This window comes from Mastigoproctus giganteus, chromosome 9 (genome assembly GCF_048544385.1).
Source record: "Mastigoproctus giganteus isolate SK-2022 chromosome 9, ASM4854438v1, whole genome shotgun sequence".
NCBI classification, from domain to species: domain Eukaryota; kingdom Metazoa; phylum Arthropoda; class Arachnida; order Uropygi; family Thelyphonidae; genus Mastigoproctus; species Mastigoproctus giganteus.
Window position 1 is genome coordinate 161,026,967 of NC_143583.1, and position 19,978 is coordinate 161,046,944.

Here is a 19,978-nt window from a genome sequence, read left to right on the forward strand (position 1 = left end):
AGAACACTGTGCACCCAGACCGCCAAAATGGTACCGGGACCCTCATAAGGGACAAGAAAAAGGAATGTAGGAGGCACTTGGTGGGAACAACTGGAAACAATAGCCCTTGGGAAGTTGTCTACAGAATAGTGACCAACAAGCTTCCAAGAGGACATGTCTTAGAAACAACTGTCCAACCAGATGGAACTCCATCTGGTTTGTTGTTGTTATTTGGTTTTTAGGAGCATTAGCAACCAAGGCCATATTTTTATTATTTTTTTTTAAATATAGCCTTAGTTGCTAATGCTCTTAAACCCAAACACAAGAGGTATTAGAACCTATAGTACTTAGTATCGTGCTAGGGTTGGAGGTTGAGAAAACGAAAGAAGATATTTCTTGACATTGGACTTGAACTTCTGTAGACTGTAATTTTCAGGAAATATGTATGAAGGAAGGGTGTTCCAAAAAAATGGCAGTTGAATGAATAAATGGGGAATATGAAAAGTTGGTTCTGTGAGTTTGAAGTTGGACAGTAAATGGATGTTGGCTGCACGTGTTCGGACTGTTTTGAAAGAGAGAGCGGGAATTATAGAAGCTAATTCAGAAGAACAGTGCCCATGGAAATATCTGTAGAACAGGCATGCAGCAAAAACAGTACATCTATGAGACATCTAGTGGAGTAGATTTTGTTAGAGATTATTCATTAATTAACCTAACTGACCTCTTCAGAACAGAATCAAGAAGCCTGACAGAGGTTTTGGGGGCACCACCCCAGATGTGAGAACAATATTCCATGGTAGAGCAGAATTGCTATTTGTACAAAGTGAACAGCTGTTTGGAAGAAACATAACGCCAAGAGCGAAAGAGAAAACCAAGTTTTTTAGATGCAGAGGAAGCAATATTTGTAATGTGCTTGTGCCAAGAGAGATTAGAAGTCAGGGTTATCCCAAAAGAGATATATCATTTTGCCTAGAAATCAGATTGTCAACAAAGGTAAGCATAGGAGCAGAAGAATAATTTTTACGAGATATAAGACAGACTGAGTTTTAGAAGGATTTAAATCAACTAAATTGCCTTTGCCCCACTGGAGAATTACCTGGAGATCAACATTTAAGGAATTGGTAGCAGATTTTCAAGAAGTTGAAGTTGATTGAGCAGGGCAAGGTTTCTCAAAATGAAAAGTGGAATGCAATGTGCTATCATCGGCAAAACTATGGAAAGGATTTCCAGTCAATGGAAGAGGTCATTAATATACAAGAGGAAAAGAGTGGGGGGAAAGAACTGAACCTTGGGGGACACTGGCATTAGTGAAGACGTTAGAAGACAGAGAGCCATCAACCAACACCCTCAGTGAGCGATCGGAGAAAAAATTGGATAACCAATTACAAAAACATTTGGAAAACCATAAGATGGAAGCTTGTTGGGAAGACCTTTATGACAAACACGATCGAAAACTTTTGAGATGTCAAGAGTAACTGCTTGTGTTTCACCAAACTTTTCCATTGAATTTGTTCATAAATGGGTAACATAAGCAAGAATATCACCAGCGGATAGACACTGACGGAATCCATACTGGCAATCGTTCATCAGACAGAAAGTTTCTAGATAGTTTAAGAGTTGGCAGTTAATTGATTTCTCCATTACTTTAGAAAGAGTAGCAGTAATTGCAATGGGACGATAATTGGATGGGAGGGATTTGTATGGATATGAGCAAATTTCCAAGCAGAAGGAAAAACACCTTTGGAATAAGAAAGAGTAAAAAGATGGCAAAGAATAAGAGTAAGTTCAGAAGCAAAGGGTTTGAGAACAAGGACCTCTCACTTCAACCGTGTACTTAGAAGGGTTGTTGGTGAGAAAAAGATCAAGCGTGCTGGCTGTATGGTTAGGATTGTCCGGTATTCTTATAGGTAAATGAACAATCTGTGCAAAAGTAATTGCAAAAGCCTCAGCATCTCGACCAGCTCGGTCGGTGTGACTAGAAACCGGAAGCCAACTGGAGTTGTGAACATTAAAATCACCGAGTAAAATTACCTCACTGTTAGGAAAGTTGGACTGGAGAAAGTCAAGTTGCAGAGTTTGATTTGATTTGATTTGATTTGGTGTTTATTGGCGCAAAAACAACTAAGGCTATACTGTGCCAGGAAATGATTAAAATAACACTAAAAATGAATTCTGGTAACCTTAAAAAGGTTACCAGAATTTATTTATTTATTTATAATTATATATTTATATATATATATTATTTATATATATATTATTTTTTTTATATATATATATATATTTTATATATATATTTTATATATATATATATATATATATACAAATTATTTATATATATATATATATATATATATATATATATAAATGTATAAAAGCAGTATATTTAAAAATAAATGATCCAATTTATATATGTGTGTATATATTAATAGCTTGTAAAAACTTAAAAACTGCTGACACGTGGTCGTTGTCTGATAAAATCTGACTGAGTGTATAAGGCTCAGTCGGATGAGTAAAAGCGGTAAAATATATATTGCGAACATGGGTAAATTTAACGCAATCTATTAAAATATGCTTTATTGATAAAATGGTGTCGCAAGACTCGCACATAGGAGGGTCATCAGCCCTCAGCAGAAAAGAATGTGTCAGATGACTGTGTCCTGTGCGGAGTCGAGCAAGAACAACTTCCTCGCTCCGATTCCTGCGCAGACTAGACTGCCATGTTTCTATTACAGGCTTTATTTGATATAATTTATTTGTTCTCTGTCTCTGCCATAGTTCTTGCCATTGGGAATATATCTTTTTGCGTATTATTTGCCTGTAGTCTGTATAGGGGACTGACAGGCAGCGATTATGAGTGGGTGTTGCTGATTTGGCTGCAGCGTCAGCCAAATCATTTCCCTTTATCCCAATGTGGCTAGGAACCCAGCAGAAGCGGATATCAAACTTGCATTCATGAAGAGAATGTCTCTTCTGCTGAACCCGACAAAAAACTGGATGAGAATTATATCTCGTAGATAATAAAGCCTGTAATACACTCAAAGAATCAGAATATATTATTGACCTTTGGAATTGACAAGTTCGAATGTGATCCAAGGCTAGCTCTATAGCATATAGCTCTGCAGTGTATATGCTGGATTCGGGAGGAATCTGCTGAGATATTATAGTGTCCGGAAAGACAGCAGCAGATCCTACGCACGATTCAGACTTCGAGCCGTCTGTGTAAACGGGCAGGAAGTCTGAGTGCTCAGCTTGGTGTGCAGAGTAGAGCTGCTGGTAGACAGATGATGACATCTCAGACTTTACCCATTTCTTAAGGGAAAGGTCACACGGTGGGGGATGAGCATGCCAGGGTGGAGTAGTTTCTTTTGGTGTTTGTGCTGCCTTGTCTACCATGATGTTAAACTCACTGATTAGCTCTTGGACACGAATACCAAAAGGTCGGTTGGCAGTCTGACGGGTATTGTACAAGTTTTCCCAACGTGGCTCAAAAACCGATGTCCACGTAGGATGGTCTGGCAGGGATTTCAACTTTAAAGCATAGTTTAAAGACAACTGCTTACGTCGAAGGGATAACGATGGTTCGTTTGCTTCGACGTATAAGCTCTGGACAGGAGATGTTCGAAAAGCTCCAGTAGCGATACGGATAGCCTGATGGTGGACAGGGTCTAGCCATCGGAGGACACTATCTCTAGCTGAAGAGTATACCTGGGACCCGTAGTCTAATTTGGGACGTACAAGTGCACGGTAAAGCCGTAGTAGGGTGCATCGATCTGCTCCCCAACACGTTGAGGAGAGAGAGCGGAGGATATTGAGTCCCCTCGTGCAGTTTGTACGAAGTTGACGAATATGTTTGAGAAAAGTCAACTTTTTATCAAACACAAGTCCCAAGAATTTTGTGTCTGACACTACTGGAATAACATTTTGTCCGAGCCTTAATTCAGGTTCAGGATGAAGATTACGCTTGCGACAAAAGTGTATGCAAACGGTCTTCTCCGGCGAGAACCTGAAGCCATTACCAAGTGCCCAGGAATTAAGGCGATCAATGGCTTTCTGCAGTTGTCTTTCAATAACCCTCATGTTGCATGACTGACAAAATATGCTAAAGTCATCAACATAGAGGGCACAGTTTACAGTTGGAGGAAGTTGTTCTGTGATGGAATTGACTTTGATGGCAAAAAGCGTGACACCTAATACTGATCCTTGTGGTACTCCCTCCTCTTGGCTGAAGGGACGAGAGAGTGAGGATCCCACACGAACTTGGAAAGATCGATTGGCTAAAAAGTTTTGAATAAAAAAGGGGAGATGCCCCCTAAGGCCAAGGCTATGCAGATCTTTTAAAATGCCAAATCTCCAAGTTGTGTCATACGCTTTCTCCATGTCAAAGAACACCGACACCAAGTGATCGCGTTTTAGGAAAGCATCCCGGATGGATGCTTCCAATCTAATAAGATGGTCCAAAGTGGACCGGTTCCTTCGGAAGCCGCACTGGATGCTGGAGAGAAGGTCATTTGATTCTAAATACCATATTAAACGAGAATTGACCATTCTCTCCAGGATTTTGCACAAACAGCTAGTCAGAGCAATAGGACGATAATTGGTGGTAATGTTTGGGTCCTTTCCTGGCTTAGGAAAGGCAAGAACGAGTGCCTTTCGCCAGGAATCCGGAAACTGCCCCTCAGTAAAGATTCTGTTATACAGAAGGAGCAGACAATCAACAGATTTTGGTGAAAGATGTTTAATCATTTCATAATGGATGCCATCTGGCCCAACAGCACTTGCTTTGGAAAGAGTGAGGGCTCTTTTCAGTTCCTCTATAGTGAATGCCCCGTTGTAGGGATAGAGGCCCTTGGTCTTAAAATTAAGTGCCTGCCTTTCCAGTTTATGTTTAAGGACCAGGAACTCTGGGGAATACGAAGATGTTGCAGAGATCTTAGAGAATGTTTCCCCAAGAGCATTGGCTATTGCAGTTGGATCTGCAATAGCGCATCCATTATAATCTAGGATTGCAGAAGGGTGGGAGGTATATTTTCCCTTCATTTTCCGGATTTTATCCCAGACTACCTTAGAGTTGGTAGACTGGTTAATAGATGATGTAATACGGATCCACGATTCCTTTTGACTCTGACGACGGATGTAGCGTGCTTTGGCTCGTGCACGTTTGAAGGCTATAAGGTTGTTCGTGGTAGGATATCGGCGAAATATCCCCCACGCTGTTTTGAGCCTTTTTTGCTGCTGTGCATTGTGAATTCCACCAAGGTTTGGGAAATGGTGGAAACCGGGCTGATGTTTTTGGGACAGCATTAGCAGCTGCTTGGACAGTGATTTCTGTGATGTACTTTACTGCATCATTGATCGGCTCTTGACTGACTGTGCTAAGATCAAAATTTGCCTGATGTTGGAAGGCAGTCCAGTCAGCCTGATCAATTTTCCACCGTGGTAACCTGAAAGGAAGACATGGTCTCCCACTGTGTAACAAGGTTATCACGGGGAAGTGATCGCTTCCGTATGGATTCTCCTCCACTTCCCAAGTAAGTGAAGGGAGTAGAGAAGGGGAGCAGATAGAGAGATCAATGGCAGAAGAAGTACGGGTAGGCATGTGGAAAAAGGTGTTTGTTCCAGTATTTAGAAGGGAAAGGTCATTGTCATTGAGCATACGCTCTATGACTCGTCCCCTTCCGTTGATGTTAGCACTACCCCACAGGGTGTTACGTCCATTAAAATCCCCGAGAAGTAAGAAAGGGGGAGGCAGCTGCGTTAGAAGATCATCAAGGTCTGCCTGGGAGATGTCAGTCCCAGGTGACAAATAAATAGAGCATACAGTTAATAAAAATCCCACTGAAAGGCGAATTGCAACGGCCTCTATGCTGGTTGTAATTAGTAAGGGCTGCACAGGGGTCTGGTTACCCACAAGGATAGCCACTCCCCCATGTACAGAGCCATCCGCAATTCTATCCTTTCGAAAAACTGTGATGTTGTGCATGGTGGGATCATCGTTTGCCTTTAGATATGTCTCCTGCAAGCAGAAGCAAACTGGCTCGTGCTTTTGCAGGAGGGCCTTGATGTCATCTATATTTCGCCGGAATCCACGACAATTCCATTGTAGGAATTTAGCCATTATTTTGGCTTGGTGGGTCCATCAGGCGGCTTCCGAGGTGCTGAGGGCTTACTTTTATCAGTCTTGGATTTATCTTTTTTGGGGAAGAATGGACGCTGTCCCGTGTCCATTTCCTCCTCCGCAAAGAGTTCCAAGACTGACTCTTCGGGTACCTCCTTCTGCTCGACATCCATCTTTTCTTGGGAATTAGGGGGAACTTCCCCTTTCTTATTCTTTTCTTTCATAACTACCTTTGTAATTTGTGGAGCATTAGGAGGTACCGATATAGGAGTGGCAGCTGATTGGTCCTTTTGTGCAGGTTTTTGAGAACTTAATAGATACCGCGCGATGGGAGTGAAAGACTCCTTTGGAGGAATGGTCATGTCCGTCTGAGTTCCGAAGGAACATCTCCCTGCTACCTTCTGGGCGTAGGTAGGTTTGTTGATATTCAGGGGTTTGACCGATTTCCTTGCCTCCTGGTATGATATGTTAAGCTCTGCCTTCAGCCGTTGAATCTCTTTTTCTTCTTTCCACCTCTGGCATGCTCGTGAGTAGGCCGGGTGTTCGCCTTCACAATTAATACAGGTGGGTTTTGCGGCTGAACATGCTGTTGTTTCGTGGTCCTTTGCACCGCATCGAGCGCATGCAAGGACTCCACGGCAGGCCATTTGAGAATGTCCATACTTCTGGCATTTAAAACACCGTAAAGGGTTCGGAACGTATGGATGCACTGAACAGTTGATGTATCCAGCTTTGATCTCGTCAGGAGGTTTAGGAGAGTTAAAAGTCAGGATAACGCTCCTGGTTTTAACTATTTTTCCATCCCTTCGCGCAGTGATTCTCTTGACGGCAATGACTCCCTGTGGTTTTAATTCGGAGCAGATTTCCTCCTCGGTGACGTCGAGAAGGTCCCACTCCGAAATGACACCTCTCGATGAATTGAGTGTTTTGTGTGGTGTCACTGTTACAGGGATTCCTCCGATTGATGTTACTCGGAGTAGATGTTCGGATTGCCTGTCATTTTTTGTTTCAACTAAGAGGTCTCCGGAACGGAGCCTCTTAACTGATTTGGGAGAACCTACTAACCCATCTAACCCTTTTTGAATAAAAAAGGGCGACATTTTACCAATCGGTTTTTCACTGGTGGAGTGAATAATTAGGAATCTTGGGACAGGCCCTGATGATGATGTTTCAGTTCGCTGCCTCTTTGTTGCAATAATATCTGCCTCTCCGTCTATGTTTTCAGATAGGGACCGGGTTGGGGCCCCTGAAGAAGTAAGTTTATCAGGATTCATAGAGTTTTTTATATTGTTCAGTGCCCGGGCTCCCCACCCACCACGGAGCCCAAAGGGACGCCCACTACCCGGCATGCAATAAATGCTCTCGGGAGTGGGACGCCAGGGCTACCCAGACACTATACCCGCACCGCCGCCAGCCTGAATCCTGTCCCTCGGACCATGAGGGTAGGGGCGTGGCATTGACACGGTTGACCCTCGCAGGCGAGCCTACTAGCCGATTGATCCTAGCCGGGCCTTCCAGGACCACCCGTCTTGTCGAAGCAGGGGCCAAAGTGGTGTATTGAAGCTGGGCCCCTCAACCACCAGGATCCCCCTTTCCGAATTTCCACGGGTCGCAGCGCACGGCAAACACGCCGGATTCCATTGATGTAAGCCTGGAACCTGGGCTGTGGGCGTTGAATCCCAGTGATGCTAGTCTGGAAGTCCAGCAGCGTCACTGGGAGATCCCCTCACCACGTACAGGTGCCCACGTCGAGGGGAAGTTGCAAAGAGAGGAAGTCAAAGAGCTCCAAGTGATTAGTAAAGTTGGGATAACGTAGAGACAACAGATGAATTTGACACAATGAGGTAGAGACATTTTAGGCCAGAGATCGAAAAGAGGAGATTCCAAATTACCAAGTCTCTGATAGGGAATATCGGAACGGACATATGCACATGTACCACCTTTGTGGCGAAAGGAATCAGACAGCGAATAATTTGGGCAACTGAGATGAGCAGTAGTTGAATCAACCGATAACTGAGATTGTGTCAGAAAAAGTACATGGGGTTTGGCAGACTGCAAGTGGAAATGGACATCGTTGAGATTAGAATTGAGACCACGTATATTTGAGAAATGAATTAGGAAGCGTTTGGGAGGTTTAGATATTTTCGCAGATAAGCTTACTCTATTAGTTTAACAATTCATGGTGTATTCAATAGTAAGAAAAGGTGGGTGGGACATGCTGTAGGAAGTAAGTAATGAAATTTTTGGATATGGCGTACACATGGTAAGAATATACCCATAACGTGGCCTCGACAATGCTCCCCGCATACACACTACTCGGACTCCCTCCAGTCATTATCTAGCAGAGTAGAGGTAGCAATATTACACTCCAGCTGATCCGGAAGCCTCCTAGAGAGTTACCAATAAGTTCGGTCCGGTGTACAATCTAGCGGCCAGCCTGCGAACACCGTTTTAGAGCTGCACTCTCGAAATGTAAGGAAGATTGGACCTAGATTGGATCATGATTGTTCCGGAGATATGCGGTGGTCATTCCCTGACCTTTCTGCATCCTCCGTATTTAGTGGTCACGGGCTTGAACCCCAGTCTAATCAAGAAGCGTGTGCTACGCACTGCTGCTCCTGCCCACCTGGCTACAGAGGTGCCTGCAGACTCTGTAAATAACATCCTAGACAGTATTATTCAGATCAAAACTGGAGATCATTCCCCCCCCCAACCAGCTGGACATTAAAAAAGAAAACAATGAATACGACAATGCCAATACTGAACCTCTGTTTACTACACGAGACTTATAAATAGCACTATCTAAAACAATAAATGCCCAGATTTCTGATAATCTCTTAGAGATTGAGATTATCAAAAAATTATCAGAAATAGCACCAGACAAATTAATAGCATTATATAATAACTGTATGACAGAAGGTATTCTCAAAATATGGAAAAAAGCTGTATTAAGATTAATTCTCAAAAACTCTGAGAAACCCTACTGATCCTTAATCATAAAGGATAAGTAGGGTGATACACCTCAATCAGATGATTGAGGTGTATAAGGCCTTTTCTACAAACTGCAGGTGTCTACTCCTAGGCACTGCAATTTGTAGAACTTAAGACTTTCTTGGTAAGAGCATCCTTTGTTCTCCTCACCAATCTTGTTGCCCTTCGTTGTACTCATTCTAGCAACTCTCTGCATCCTTCCTAAAATGAGGCCTTTCAGGCAAAGAGTGCAGACTTCTATGATCAAGGCATTAAACAAGGGAGGAGGAGAATGAAAAAGACCTGAGGGTAATTGTGCAGTCAGATATGAAGTTCTTTGAACAGTGCAGAGGGGCTGCCAGAGCAGGTCATGGAGTTTTGTCAATGATATATAGGAATTTGGCTAACAGAGACAAAGAGCTGATTATCCCTTTTTTATAAGCAATGATACCTTGAGTACTGCGTACAGGTCTCTAGGCCTCATTTTAGGAAAGAAGTAGAGTTGCTTCAGCAAGGACAGAGAAGGGCAACAAGATTGGTGAAAGATACAAAATGGTCTTGAGGGAAACGAAATGGTTGTCTTATGAAGAAAGACTTTAAGTTCTGCAAATTGCAGCATATGCAAACTAGGCATCTGCGAGGTTATCTGATTGAGGTGTATAAGGCCTTGGATGGTTTGAGCAGGCTCAATTTTGATGGGATTCTTCCTCTTGCTCAAATTATAATCTTGCTCAAATTAGGGGGCATAAATTCAAATTGAGGAAAGACAGTTACTAAACAGATGTGAAGAAATTTGTCTTTAGCCAGCAGGTAGTTGACTGCTGGAACAAACTTCCATCTGTCATTGTGGAAGTTAATAGCTTAAATAAATAAATTCAAGGAGGAACTGGACAACCATTTAGAGTGAATGGAAGTGTGAAATTTTTTTTTTTTGGCTAATGCTACATAAGCTTGCTTTCTTGCATCACTTTCCTTGATTACTACTACTACTATTCTGTATGTAAAAGAAGCCTCACATACTGTTCTTCATTACCAACACAAAATTTTCTGAAATGGCATTCATATTTGCTAGGTGACTTTATTTTATTGATGGTTTTAATAACTATACCGAGAGATTGCTAAAGAACTGAACGAATATTTTTTGCAACTAGATGATGTCGATGCACAATGCAGTGTATCGCAAGAACTTCGGGACATACTTCCTTTCAGTGGGCTATAAAGCCTTTATGTCTTCTAACCATGGAGTAGCACCATCAGTGGAATAGGTTACCAAATTTTCCAATGGTACTTGTTTTTCAAACCATGTTCTTACAACAGCAAAATTGGATGCTACAGTAGTCAGTTTCTCTCGATTTTACAATCAACATCTCTTCTTTCAATTTACAATCATCATCGAATTAATGAACATATGCCATTAGAAGGGCCTTAATGTCAGTAACTGTGATTCATCAATCTGAATAGAAAATTTTTTTTTTCGTTTTTAGTTTGTCAATTAGCTGCTCTTCAAGGTTAACTGATATCTCAACAATTCGTCTTCAAATTGAATCGTTGCTCAATGGCAATGCTTTTAAAATACTGGAAGATTCTGATACATCACTGTTGAAATTTACAGTCTCTAACGCGGGTCGTATCACAGTCTCAGCAACTGTATGAGCACTACCAGTTTTCACAATGATTTCTGCAATTTTATAAGACGTAATCATTTCATCATCATTTGTTTGTGTGTTCTTCTTAAATAAGGAACTAACAGTATTACATTGCTTAAAATTCTGTTTTAAATTTTTAAAATATTTGATATGTTTACCAACTTCATCAAGATGTTTTCCTTTTAAGTAATCTAAAAGCCTTGATGGTTTCATAGCCTCATTTGAAAAAGAACTATTCATAAGACGCATAGGCTGTATTGAATCGAATAGGCTTTCAATAAAATCATAAGCTAGATATTCATCCAGACACTGTCGACACTTTCTTTCCAGCATTTGACATGATTGATGATGAGTTGAATAACTATAAAGAATTAAATAATAAAATATAAACTATTTTTATTTAACTCTCATAGCCCGTGTCACTCACAAAACTACTGTGGATCAAAATTAAACAACTTCCACAAGGAAACAATAAATCAATACTAATTGTCACTTAGAAAGTAGAAACAACAGACTGAAACATTTCCTCATTCCATCCATGCCTCACATATTGACTAATGAAATGAAATAATGAGTAAATAAAACAAGCCCACCATGCCGCCGCCAAGGTAGCAGCTGTCAGAAAGGCGCAGACAGCAATGATTGCGGAGACATTACCTTGAAAGCACTTAGGCATTCAATGCCTATGAAAAGCAAAGGTGGTTAAATTAAATAACGCCCACTATCTTCCTTTTATGAAAATTTCTCACTCACTCCTAATATATTATATGTTAAAAATCAGTTCTCATGGGAAAAGAAAACCCAATAAGAGAAATTAAATATTAAGGAATAAGATGTTGTCAGGTAGGGTTGAACTTGAGGGCCACAAAACCATTGTAATACCCATGATTTTTTCTCCCCCCAAAAACCAATTTTTGCCCCCTTAGGGGTGATATCACCCCAGTTGAGAATCCCTGGTTTAGACGTACCAGAGGTGCCAACGTGTGCCAGCTGAACATGCCCCAGACCACTAGCAACTGTCCACTTGCCTGAACAGTTCCTTGTTAAAATGACAGATGCATAGCTTTGTGCGGTTTCCATGAGATATGCAACCTCCTGTCTGCTCGAAATAACTGGAAACGGAACTCATTGGACCAGGAGACCTATCTCTAATCATCCAAAGTCCAGTGCCAATGTTCTTTCACCCAGTTGAGCCATAGAGTTCTGTGTCGTGGTATTAGCAATGGGACTCTGGTGGGTCGGCTGCTCCCATAACCTGTTGCGACTAATGATCATCTTGGTGGAAACAATTCTGGCACCTCCCTCACTGAAGTCAGCGGTGATTTGTGCCACTGTTGGTCTCCAGTTGGCTGAAACAATGCAAAACAGACACTGACAACCATGTTCATCCACCACCTTTCTACACTCACAGCGCTGTCCACAATGAGATGTTATTCCGGAAATGACATATTTCCAATACACTCTTGATACTGTCAAACAGGGATAGTGAAATTTCTGTACCACCTCCACAATAGTGACCCAGGTGTCGGACACCCATTATCATTCCTCTTTCAAAGTTGTTACCTCACAACATTTATCCATACTGACATCGAATTACTGTCTATCTCAATGCACTGTACCTATATACCTGCCAAGCTGCGGGTTCATCCACTAGCAAGAGGGGTGACAGTGTCGTGTTGCCCAGGAACCAGGTATCCCATGAATTCTGTCCTTTCAGTATGTGTGTGTGTGCACGCACGCACACACACACACACACACATATATATATATATATATATATATATATATATATATATAGACACTTTTTTAAGCTCATTTGCCCATATCAATCTTGCATTGAATTTAAGTTTAATCCATTGTCAAAGCTATATTAGGGTAGGAACAATATTGTGGGTTATGTTCAGAGCCAGATTAAAGCCTTAAAGGCTTGATTAAAGGCCAAAGCACTGAAAATATTATGGTTCCCCTTCCGACAAAATGTGAAACTCAAAAAAAAACAATACAAAGACAAAAAATATGTTTTTATTATTTCAAATTACATTATACGTTTGAAATATAATATTATTATTATTTCAAAAGTATAATGTAAACAACCACATTATATGTTTGATTTAAAATAACTTCTTTCTTGATTTTCTGATTGAAAAAATCTTGATTAGGTCAACAAAGCATATCCACTTCAATACAAAGTAGAGCAAGTGAATTAAGTCTGTCCTGATATATCGTTGTTCTCTGAGAGTTTCATTCTTTTTAGCTGAGAAAAAGAATATTTTTCAGGGTAGTTAATAATCATTAATGTTAAGAAAATATGTAGTGTGATCTCTAAATTTGGACATATACATTGTATTCCATCTTTCAATATTAAGTCGACAATTTCTTTTTTCCTGTGTCATTACACTTAGCATGCTCATAACAGTGAAATTGCCACAGTTCTCCAGAAATATTCACGATTGGGTCAAGAAGGTACAATATAACCAGATTTTGGGAAGTTGCAAATATTGTTCATCACACATGTTCGTGTTGGTTAGACAGGAAAATTTACTTGAGACTTCTTTGTACAGTTCACTTCTTTTCATATCTGCTTCAAGTGTATTAAATATAACACTGAAAGTAGATATGCAAAACTTGTCTCTAAGATTTAAATATGTTTCTAGCCCTTTTCCATCACTGCTTTGTTTTTTTTTATACTTTGCTTTCAGGATTAGCTTCTCTAAAGTCAGTGTCAGGCAAGATATTTTTTGATTTGTCTTCAAATTTTTAGAACTCATTCTTCGGTGTGTGCAAGTAATCTTCTAACAATTAGTAGAGATCTGCATTTCTTTAAATCCAATTCTTCTTGGAGAGCTTTAAAAATCATTACACTAGTTTTCCATCTGTGGGTAACATATTACAATAAGATGTGTCACCCACAGATGACACACCTTATTACAATACTCATTTGATCAGTGTGCAAAACATCACAAGTAGAATCAATAGATAAATTGAAGTATCGAGCAAAATTTATTTCAACAACAATAAATTAACGATAAATTTGTCACTCACTAAATCCATTAGTTCATCACATATTGTCTTAGACAGATGTGATGGGTTGCGTTTTCCAGCATTCCATATTTTGAGATATGGCCTGCTAAAAATGGATCAAACTGAGACAAGTTCCAACAATTCCAACAACTTTTCCATTTTGTAATGATCCAAATATCTCATTGAATCCTCAGAAAAGTAGACTACATTCACCTAAAGTTCTAATCACAGTTATAACATGTTGCCAGTATTTGTGTTCTCCTCTGATTTGTTCCCCCAATTTTTCCCTCAAACCAAAACCCTGTCTTAGACTTAAATATGTCAACATCAAATCTCTGAAAAATTGTTGTTTTCATGTTGTTCAATTGCATACGTACTTCACCAATCACTGAATCCATCTACTATAAATTGGGTTGGGATTTATTTGAAAACAGTTTACAAACAAAGCAGTGCACAGAACCTGTTGTTGGTGAATACAGTAACCAGTCTTGGGTATACTTTTCACCATTTGCTTTAGTGCCAAAAAATAAACTTTGTGAACAATACTTGGTATTTTTACCATTTTCACATGTTCGACGTGATGAATCAAATGGCCCTGAGTGGTGTTGGCAGCCTTTTGGCTCATAATCAATCCAGTAGGAAACATCATCAGCACTGAAATCAACCCACAATCCAGGATCTTTTGCCACATTATTATTGCATAAACAAGTTCAGTCTCTGGAACATCTACACTTTTGGGAACGTCTGTTTAAACATTAGTGGTATGATGATCGGAATCACTTACAATTTCTAATTCATTTTCTGCGATGATGTCTACCTCACAACAATTAGAAATGCCATTATCTGTGATACTTGCAATTGCTGGCTGAACGTCTTTGCTACTGAGAGATGATACTTCAGATAGATTTGTTTTGAAAAATATCAACTTTGGGATTTTTTTAATTATCTCACTATTTTTCTAATTTCTTATCTTCTACAAGTGTACGTTTATGTGCACCACTCAGTTGGTGATGTTTCATTATGTCCCTTTTCCTAGTTATCTGAAATTTAAAAAAAAAATTATGATAGCAGCCTGATTTTTACATACGCTGCTTGAACAGCAAAAAAGGTGGGAAAATACGAGTGTTCCAAATCAAATTAACTGTAAATACAGATCGAAATGGTCATATGCTTGGTGTGCTTATAATCCGGGGCTGGTTATGTTTCAAAAACGAATACAGATATAAACCTGCACCTGGTCTAAGGCTCTGCCATGTTTGCAGAATTCCACTGTTAACCCTACAAAATGGGTTATCGGTGTACTGTTTTGGATTTTTCTTTTTAAATAAACATTGAACTACAATGTACTTATTTATACAAATAAATTTTATATTCAAGTCATATTTGTATTTTTAATATAATTATAATATGCGTGTGCAAATATGAATAAGTATTTACACACGGCATTATATAACCATTTCTGCGTGAAACGGAAAAACATTACGGCATGTCCGTGGTATTAGTTCACTCTAACCTAACTAATCTGACTCACCGAAAGAACCCTCCCTGCACTCAAAGCAATAAAGTTCCATCCATACAACTGGCAAAAAAAAAAAACAAACAAACTTCAATGATTATTCTTTCTTTTCAGTAAACTGGCAAGGTGCATCAGGAAATCTAACTATTCTCTTTTCGAAAAAAAAAAATTCGAAATATTTTGTTAAAACAGGCAATACACATTCAATGAAACCTTACCTGCCGATGATTTCGCAGAGTTCGTATACATCATCGAAAAGCACCTCATCTTCAGCCATCTTCAGCTGAAACTTGATCAGTTTCCCCCACAAATAAGTTGGCTTCTCTCCGCTTTGTGATCTTTCTTATTGATTGAATTTTGTCTCCAATAGGTGTACAGATTCACTTTACTCACTCTCCAGAACAATTTACTAGCACTTAAAAACTTCAAACTGTTCCCAAAAGAAACTAGAATCAAGAATGATAAACCATCAAGACACGAGAACAGAGGTTATAATACAACCAATAAAGTGCAACACATATGACTGCAGATAAATAAATATTGCCATCCATTTACTCTGGCAAATTTATATCGCTAGAGCTGCAGCCTTACACTCAACCGATTTGAGCATGCAACAGCATATACAACACAGAAGACTACACAAGTAACCTAAAGCAACATCGCCACCAAACAGCTGCAACCACAAAATGACTACATTTCAGATCAATCAAATGAAAAATACATCTAAGTCTCACATTTTGAAATTAGCTAACACATCAACCGCAAGAGGGCAGGAAAATGGTTAGGCAGTATCCGCCCATCTTTTTCTTCCTAACGACAAAGAGGGTACAGAAGAACTAAATTTATATACTTGAATCTCCCTACCACAGAAGAACTAAATTTATATACTGTACTTGAATCTCCCTACCACAGAAGAACTAAATTTTTATATTTGAATTAATTTAATTCTGTTTATTACCTCGGTCACGGGTTCCTATAATGCAGAAAGGCAATAGCTCCAGACAAGCCAGTGATTGAAGGTTTGTCCAAAAGGCATTCTGTACTATCTATACAGTACAGAAAACATGCTGACAATACTGAGCTTGCCACGGGACAATTGATGCAACAGCTAAAGGGGCTTACAGTAAAGCATAAAGACACACGTTTAGAATAGAAAACAGTACAATTAATGGAAAAGACAAAATTATTGACACTTGTGTAATTTAACTTAAATACACATAATTGGCGGGACTTGGCTATCATTAAATTCTCAAAACTTAGCTAATTCACGAGAAACTGCAGTTCAATACATAAAGACTGAAGGTACCTGATGAGGTAGTGCACGCTAGACATCTATACTGTAAAGTCAGGGTGATAGGACAGGAAGCATGTAACTTTGTGGTTATGTTTAGTTCGGTGGAGATTCGTTAGTATGAGTTCAGCTGCTTGTGACAGGAGAGCTTCGTTATGGGCTAATAAGAACGGGTCTATATACAAACCGTTAACAAAGAACAGCGTGTTGAATGGGAAATGCCTTTCGATTAAACAGAGCCGAGTTAGTAAAGGGGCTAGTACTTTTTCGGATCTTGTTGCTTTCCTGGTTATTCTCAAAGCGAATCTCCCTCCCTACCGTTTATGAACATTTTTTTTTTTTTAAAAACACGGATTCAATTTACAAAATTCAGCTTAACTTAGCAAGACGTAATGATTATCTTAAAAAGAGAATGAACATGAATGCTTACTTTTCAACATTTACGTGCGCTGTACATCATACACTGATGTTCAAAGGAAGTGCATCAACTAGGAATTTCACATTAATAACCCTTTTCCTGATGGTATGTTATATTAATGACTAGCATCACAAATAGAAATATAAAAAAAGATATTTATTCATATCTTCTCAACGACGTCCATTTCCACTTGCAGTCTGCCAAACCCCATGTACTTTTCCTGACAGAATCTCAGTTATCGGTTGATTCAATTACTACTTATCTCAGATACCCAAATTATTCGCTGTATGATTCCTTTCGCCTCAAAGGTGGTAATTGTGCATATGTCCGTTCCGATGTTCCGTGTCAGAGACTTCGTAATTTGGAATCACCTCTTTTCGATCTTCTCTGGCTTAAAATCTCTCTACCTCATTGTGTCAAATTCATCTGTTGTCCCTACAGTTCTCTCAACTCCACTAATTACTTGGAGCTCTTTGACTTCCTCTCTTTGCAACATGACTTTCTCCAGTCCACCTTTCCTAACAGTGAGGTAATTTTTCTTGATGATTTTAATGTTCACAACACCAGTTGGCTTCCGTTTTCTAGTCACACGGACCCAGCTGGTCGAGACGCAGAGGCTTTTGCAATTACTAATGACCTAGCAGAGATTGTTCATTTACCTACAAGAATACCGGACAATCCTAACCATACAGCCAACATGCTTGATCTTTTTCTCACAAATACCCCCTTCTAAGTACACGGTCGAAGTGATTGGTCCTTTAGTCACTTCGGATCACAACTTGGTGATTATCTCTTCTCCAATGGAGCCTTTATCTCATGGCTATTCCCAACCTCCTATTGTTTGGCATTACAAGAATGCAAAATGGGATGACCTGCGATATTTCTTTTCTTCTTTTCCTTCGTCGGATTACTATTTCAAAACTTCTGATGTCAACCGTTTGCTCAGATCGTGTCAATGAAATTATTCTTGCAGGAATGGAATGCATCATTCCACACTTCACTTTAAAATCTCGTCCTTTATCTAAATCTTGGTTTTCTAATAAATGTGCTAAGGATGATCAAGAGAAGAATGTTCCATATCGAAATTGGATTGTTTCCAATTCTTCGGTTTCATTTTCTGCCTACACCAAAGCTTGCAACAATTGTAAACCAATTATTAATCAGTACAAGTTGATTTTGAGCAGACTAAGATAGGAAACTTGCTTCTTGCACTAATGGTAGTCTAGCGTTCCGGTCTCTTGTCAAAGCTATTGGCCGCAACTTTTCCCCATCTCTGCTCCCACCTCTATCCAAACCAGGTGGTTCTGTTGTCACTTCAGCCAAGGATAAAGCTGACCTGCTAGCATTCCATTTTTCTTCCTAATCATGTATCAATGATCTTGGTAAAACACCTCCCACCATTCCCAACACGCTCCATTCAATGCCTCCTGTGGTCTTCCGTCAAAAGGATGTCAAAAGGATGTCAGAAGGATTTTGAAGAACTTCGATGCAATCCAAAGGTGTTTTTCCTTCTGCTTGTAAATTTGCTCATATCCAGCCAGTTCCTAAAAAGGGTGACAAATCCCTCCCATCCAATTATCGTCCTATTGCAATTACCTTTACTCTTTCTAAAGTAATGGAGAAATCAATTCACTGCCAACTCTTCAACTACCTAGAAACCTTCAGTCTGATCAACGATCGCCAGAATGGATTCCGTCAGTGTGGATCCGTTAATGATATTCTGGCTTAAGTTACCTGTTTATGGACTAATTCAATGGAAAGGTCTCGGTGAAACACAAGTAGTTGCTCTTGACATCTCAAAGGCTTTCGATCGTGTTTGGCATAAAGATCTTTTAAACAAGCTTCCATCTTACGGTTTAACAACTGTTTTTTGTAATTGGTTTTCCAGTTTTCTCTCTGATCGCTCACTGAGGGTGATGCTAGAACCACCTCCCGACCTGATGACAGCAGCACACCATCGAGGCATTGACAAGATCAATTTCTGAAGATAATCAATTGATAGTTTGTCATTCCAAACACGAATTATCGCTTCCTGAACTTCACGAAGGGTCTTTGGTTTCTTTCTGGCAGCTCCAGATTCCACACGATGCCAACAATTGTATAGGATTCAGGTCCAAGCTGTTTCCCGGTCAGCTAAGAGTAGTAATGGACCGTTCTTCCAACCAATATTTTCACCCTTAATAAATGTAAACACATTACTGTCGAACCTATAATGCTGTTGTTGTTATTTGGTTTTTAGGAGCATTAGCAACTAAGGACATATTGCTCTGGGGATATGCGGTGATCATTCCCTGACCTTTCCGCATCCTCCGTATTTGGTGGTCACGGGCTCGAACACCGGGGCGCCTCCGTAGCCAGGTGGGAAGGAACAGCAGTGCGTAGCATACGCTTCTTGATTAGACCGGGGTTCTAGACCGTGACCGCCAAATACGAAGGATGCGGAAAGGTCAGGGAAAGACCACCGCATATCCCGGAGCAATATGGCCTTAGTTGCACATGCTCCTAAAAACCAAAAAACAAACAAACATCAAAAACAAACAATCGAACCACGGTCTAATCAAGAAGTGCGTGCTACGCACACTGCTCCTGCCAACTTGGCTACAAAGGCGCCACCTATAATGCAGAAATGAAGCTAAAGTGACTACAGAAGTGCCTACTTACACTTTTCGCCTGATGACAAGGAGCAGAGTCTTCCTTAAAAATGCAGTTACTTGGCAGATTGAAATGGCCTCAAATGATTCGCAGCAATTTGCCTTCCAATATAGCCAGGTAATACGCAACCTTTTATAAACTACAGGTGACCTACTGTGCGATACGAAATGCCCTCCCCCCCATAACATTTAGATAGTATTGAATATCACTGTAGACACCATACACTCTGAATGGTATTCTTCACCACGTCTGCGGCGAATCGTTTGTCGCCCGTCAGAGCCATGCAGGTTGAATTTTTTCTCATTCGAGAAAATAACTGCCTTCCTCTGCTTGGGGGCTCATCATTTGACAAGCTCGTTACATCAAATTA

General features: G+C 40.0%; 1 protein-coding gene across 1 annotated transcript in view; it reads right to left on the reverse strand.

The window, feature by feature from the left end:
• LOC150080848 (peripheral plasma membrane protein CASK-like) overlaps positions 1-15,915 on the reverse strand; it is a 669,094-nt gene extending 653,179 nt beyond the window's left edge. The window contains exon 1 of the mRNA XM_090381386.1: positions 15,466-15,915. Coding sequence (XP_090237512.1) covers positions 15,466-15,524 — 59 coding nt within the window. The 5' untranslated portion in view covers positions 15,525-15,915. The remainder of the gene's footprint in view (positions 1-15,465) is intronic.
• Positions 15,916-19,978: the final 4,063 nt, after the last annotated feature.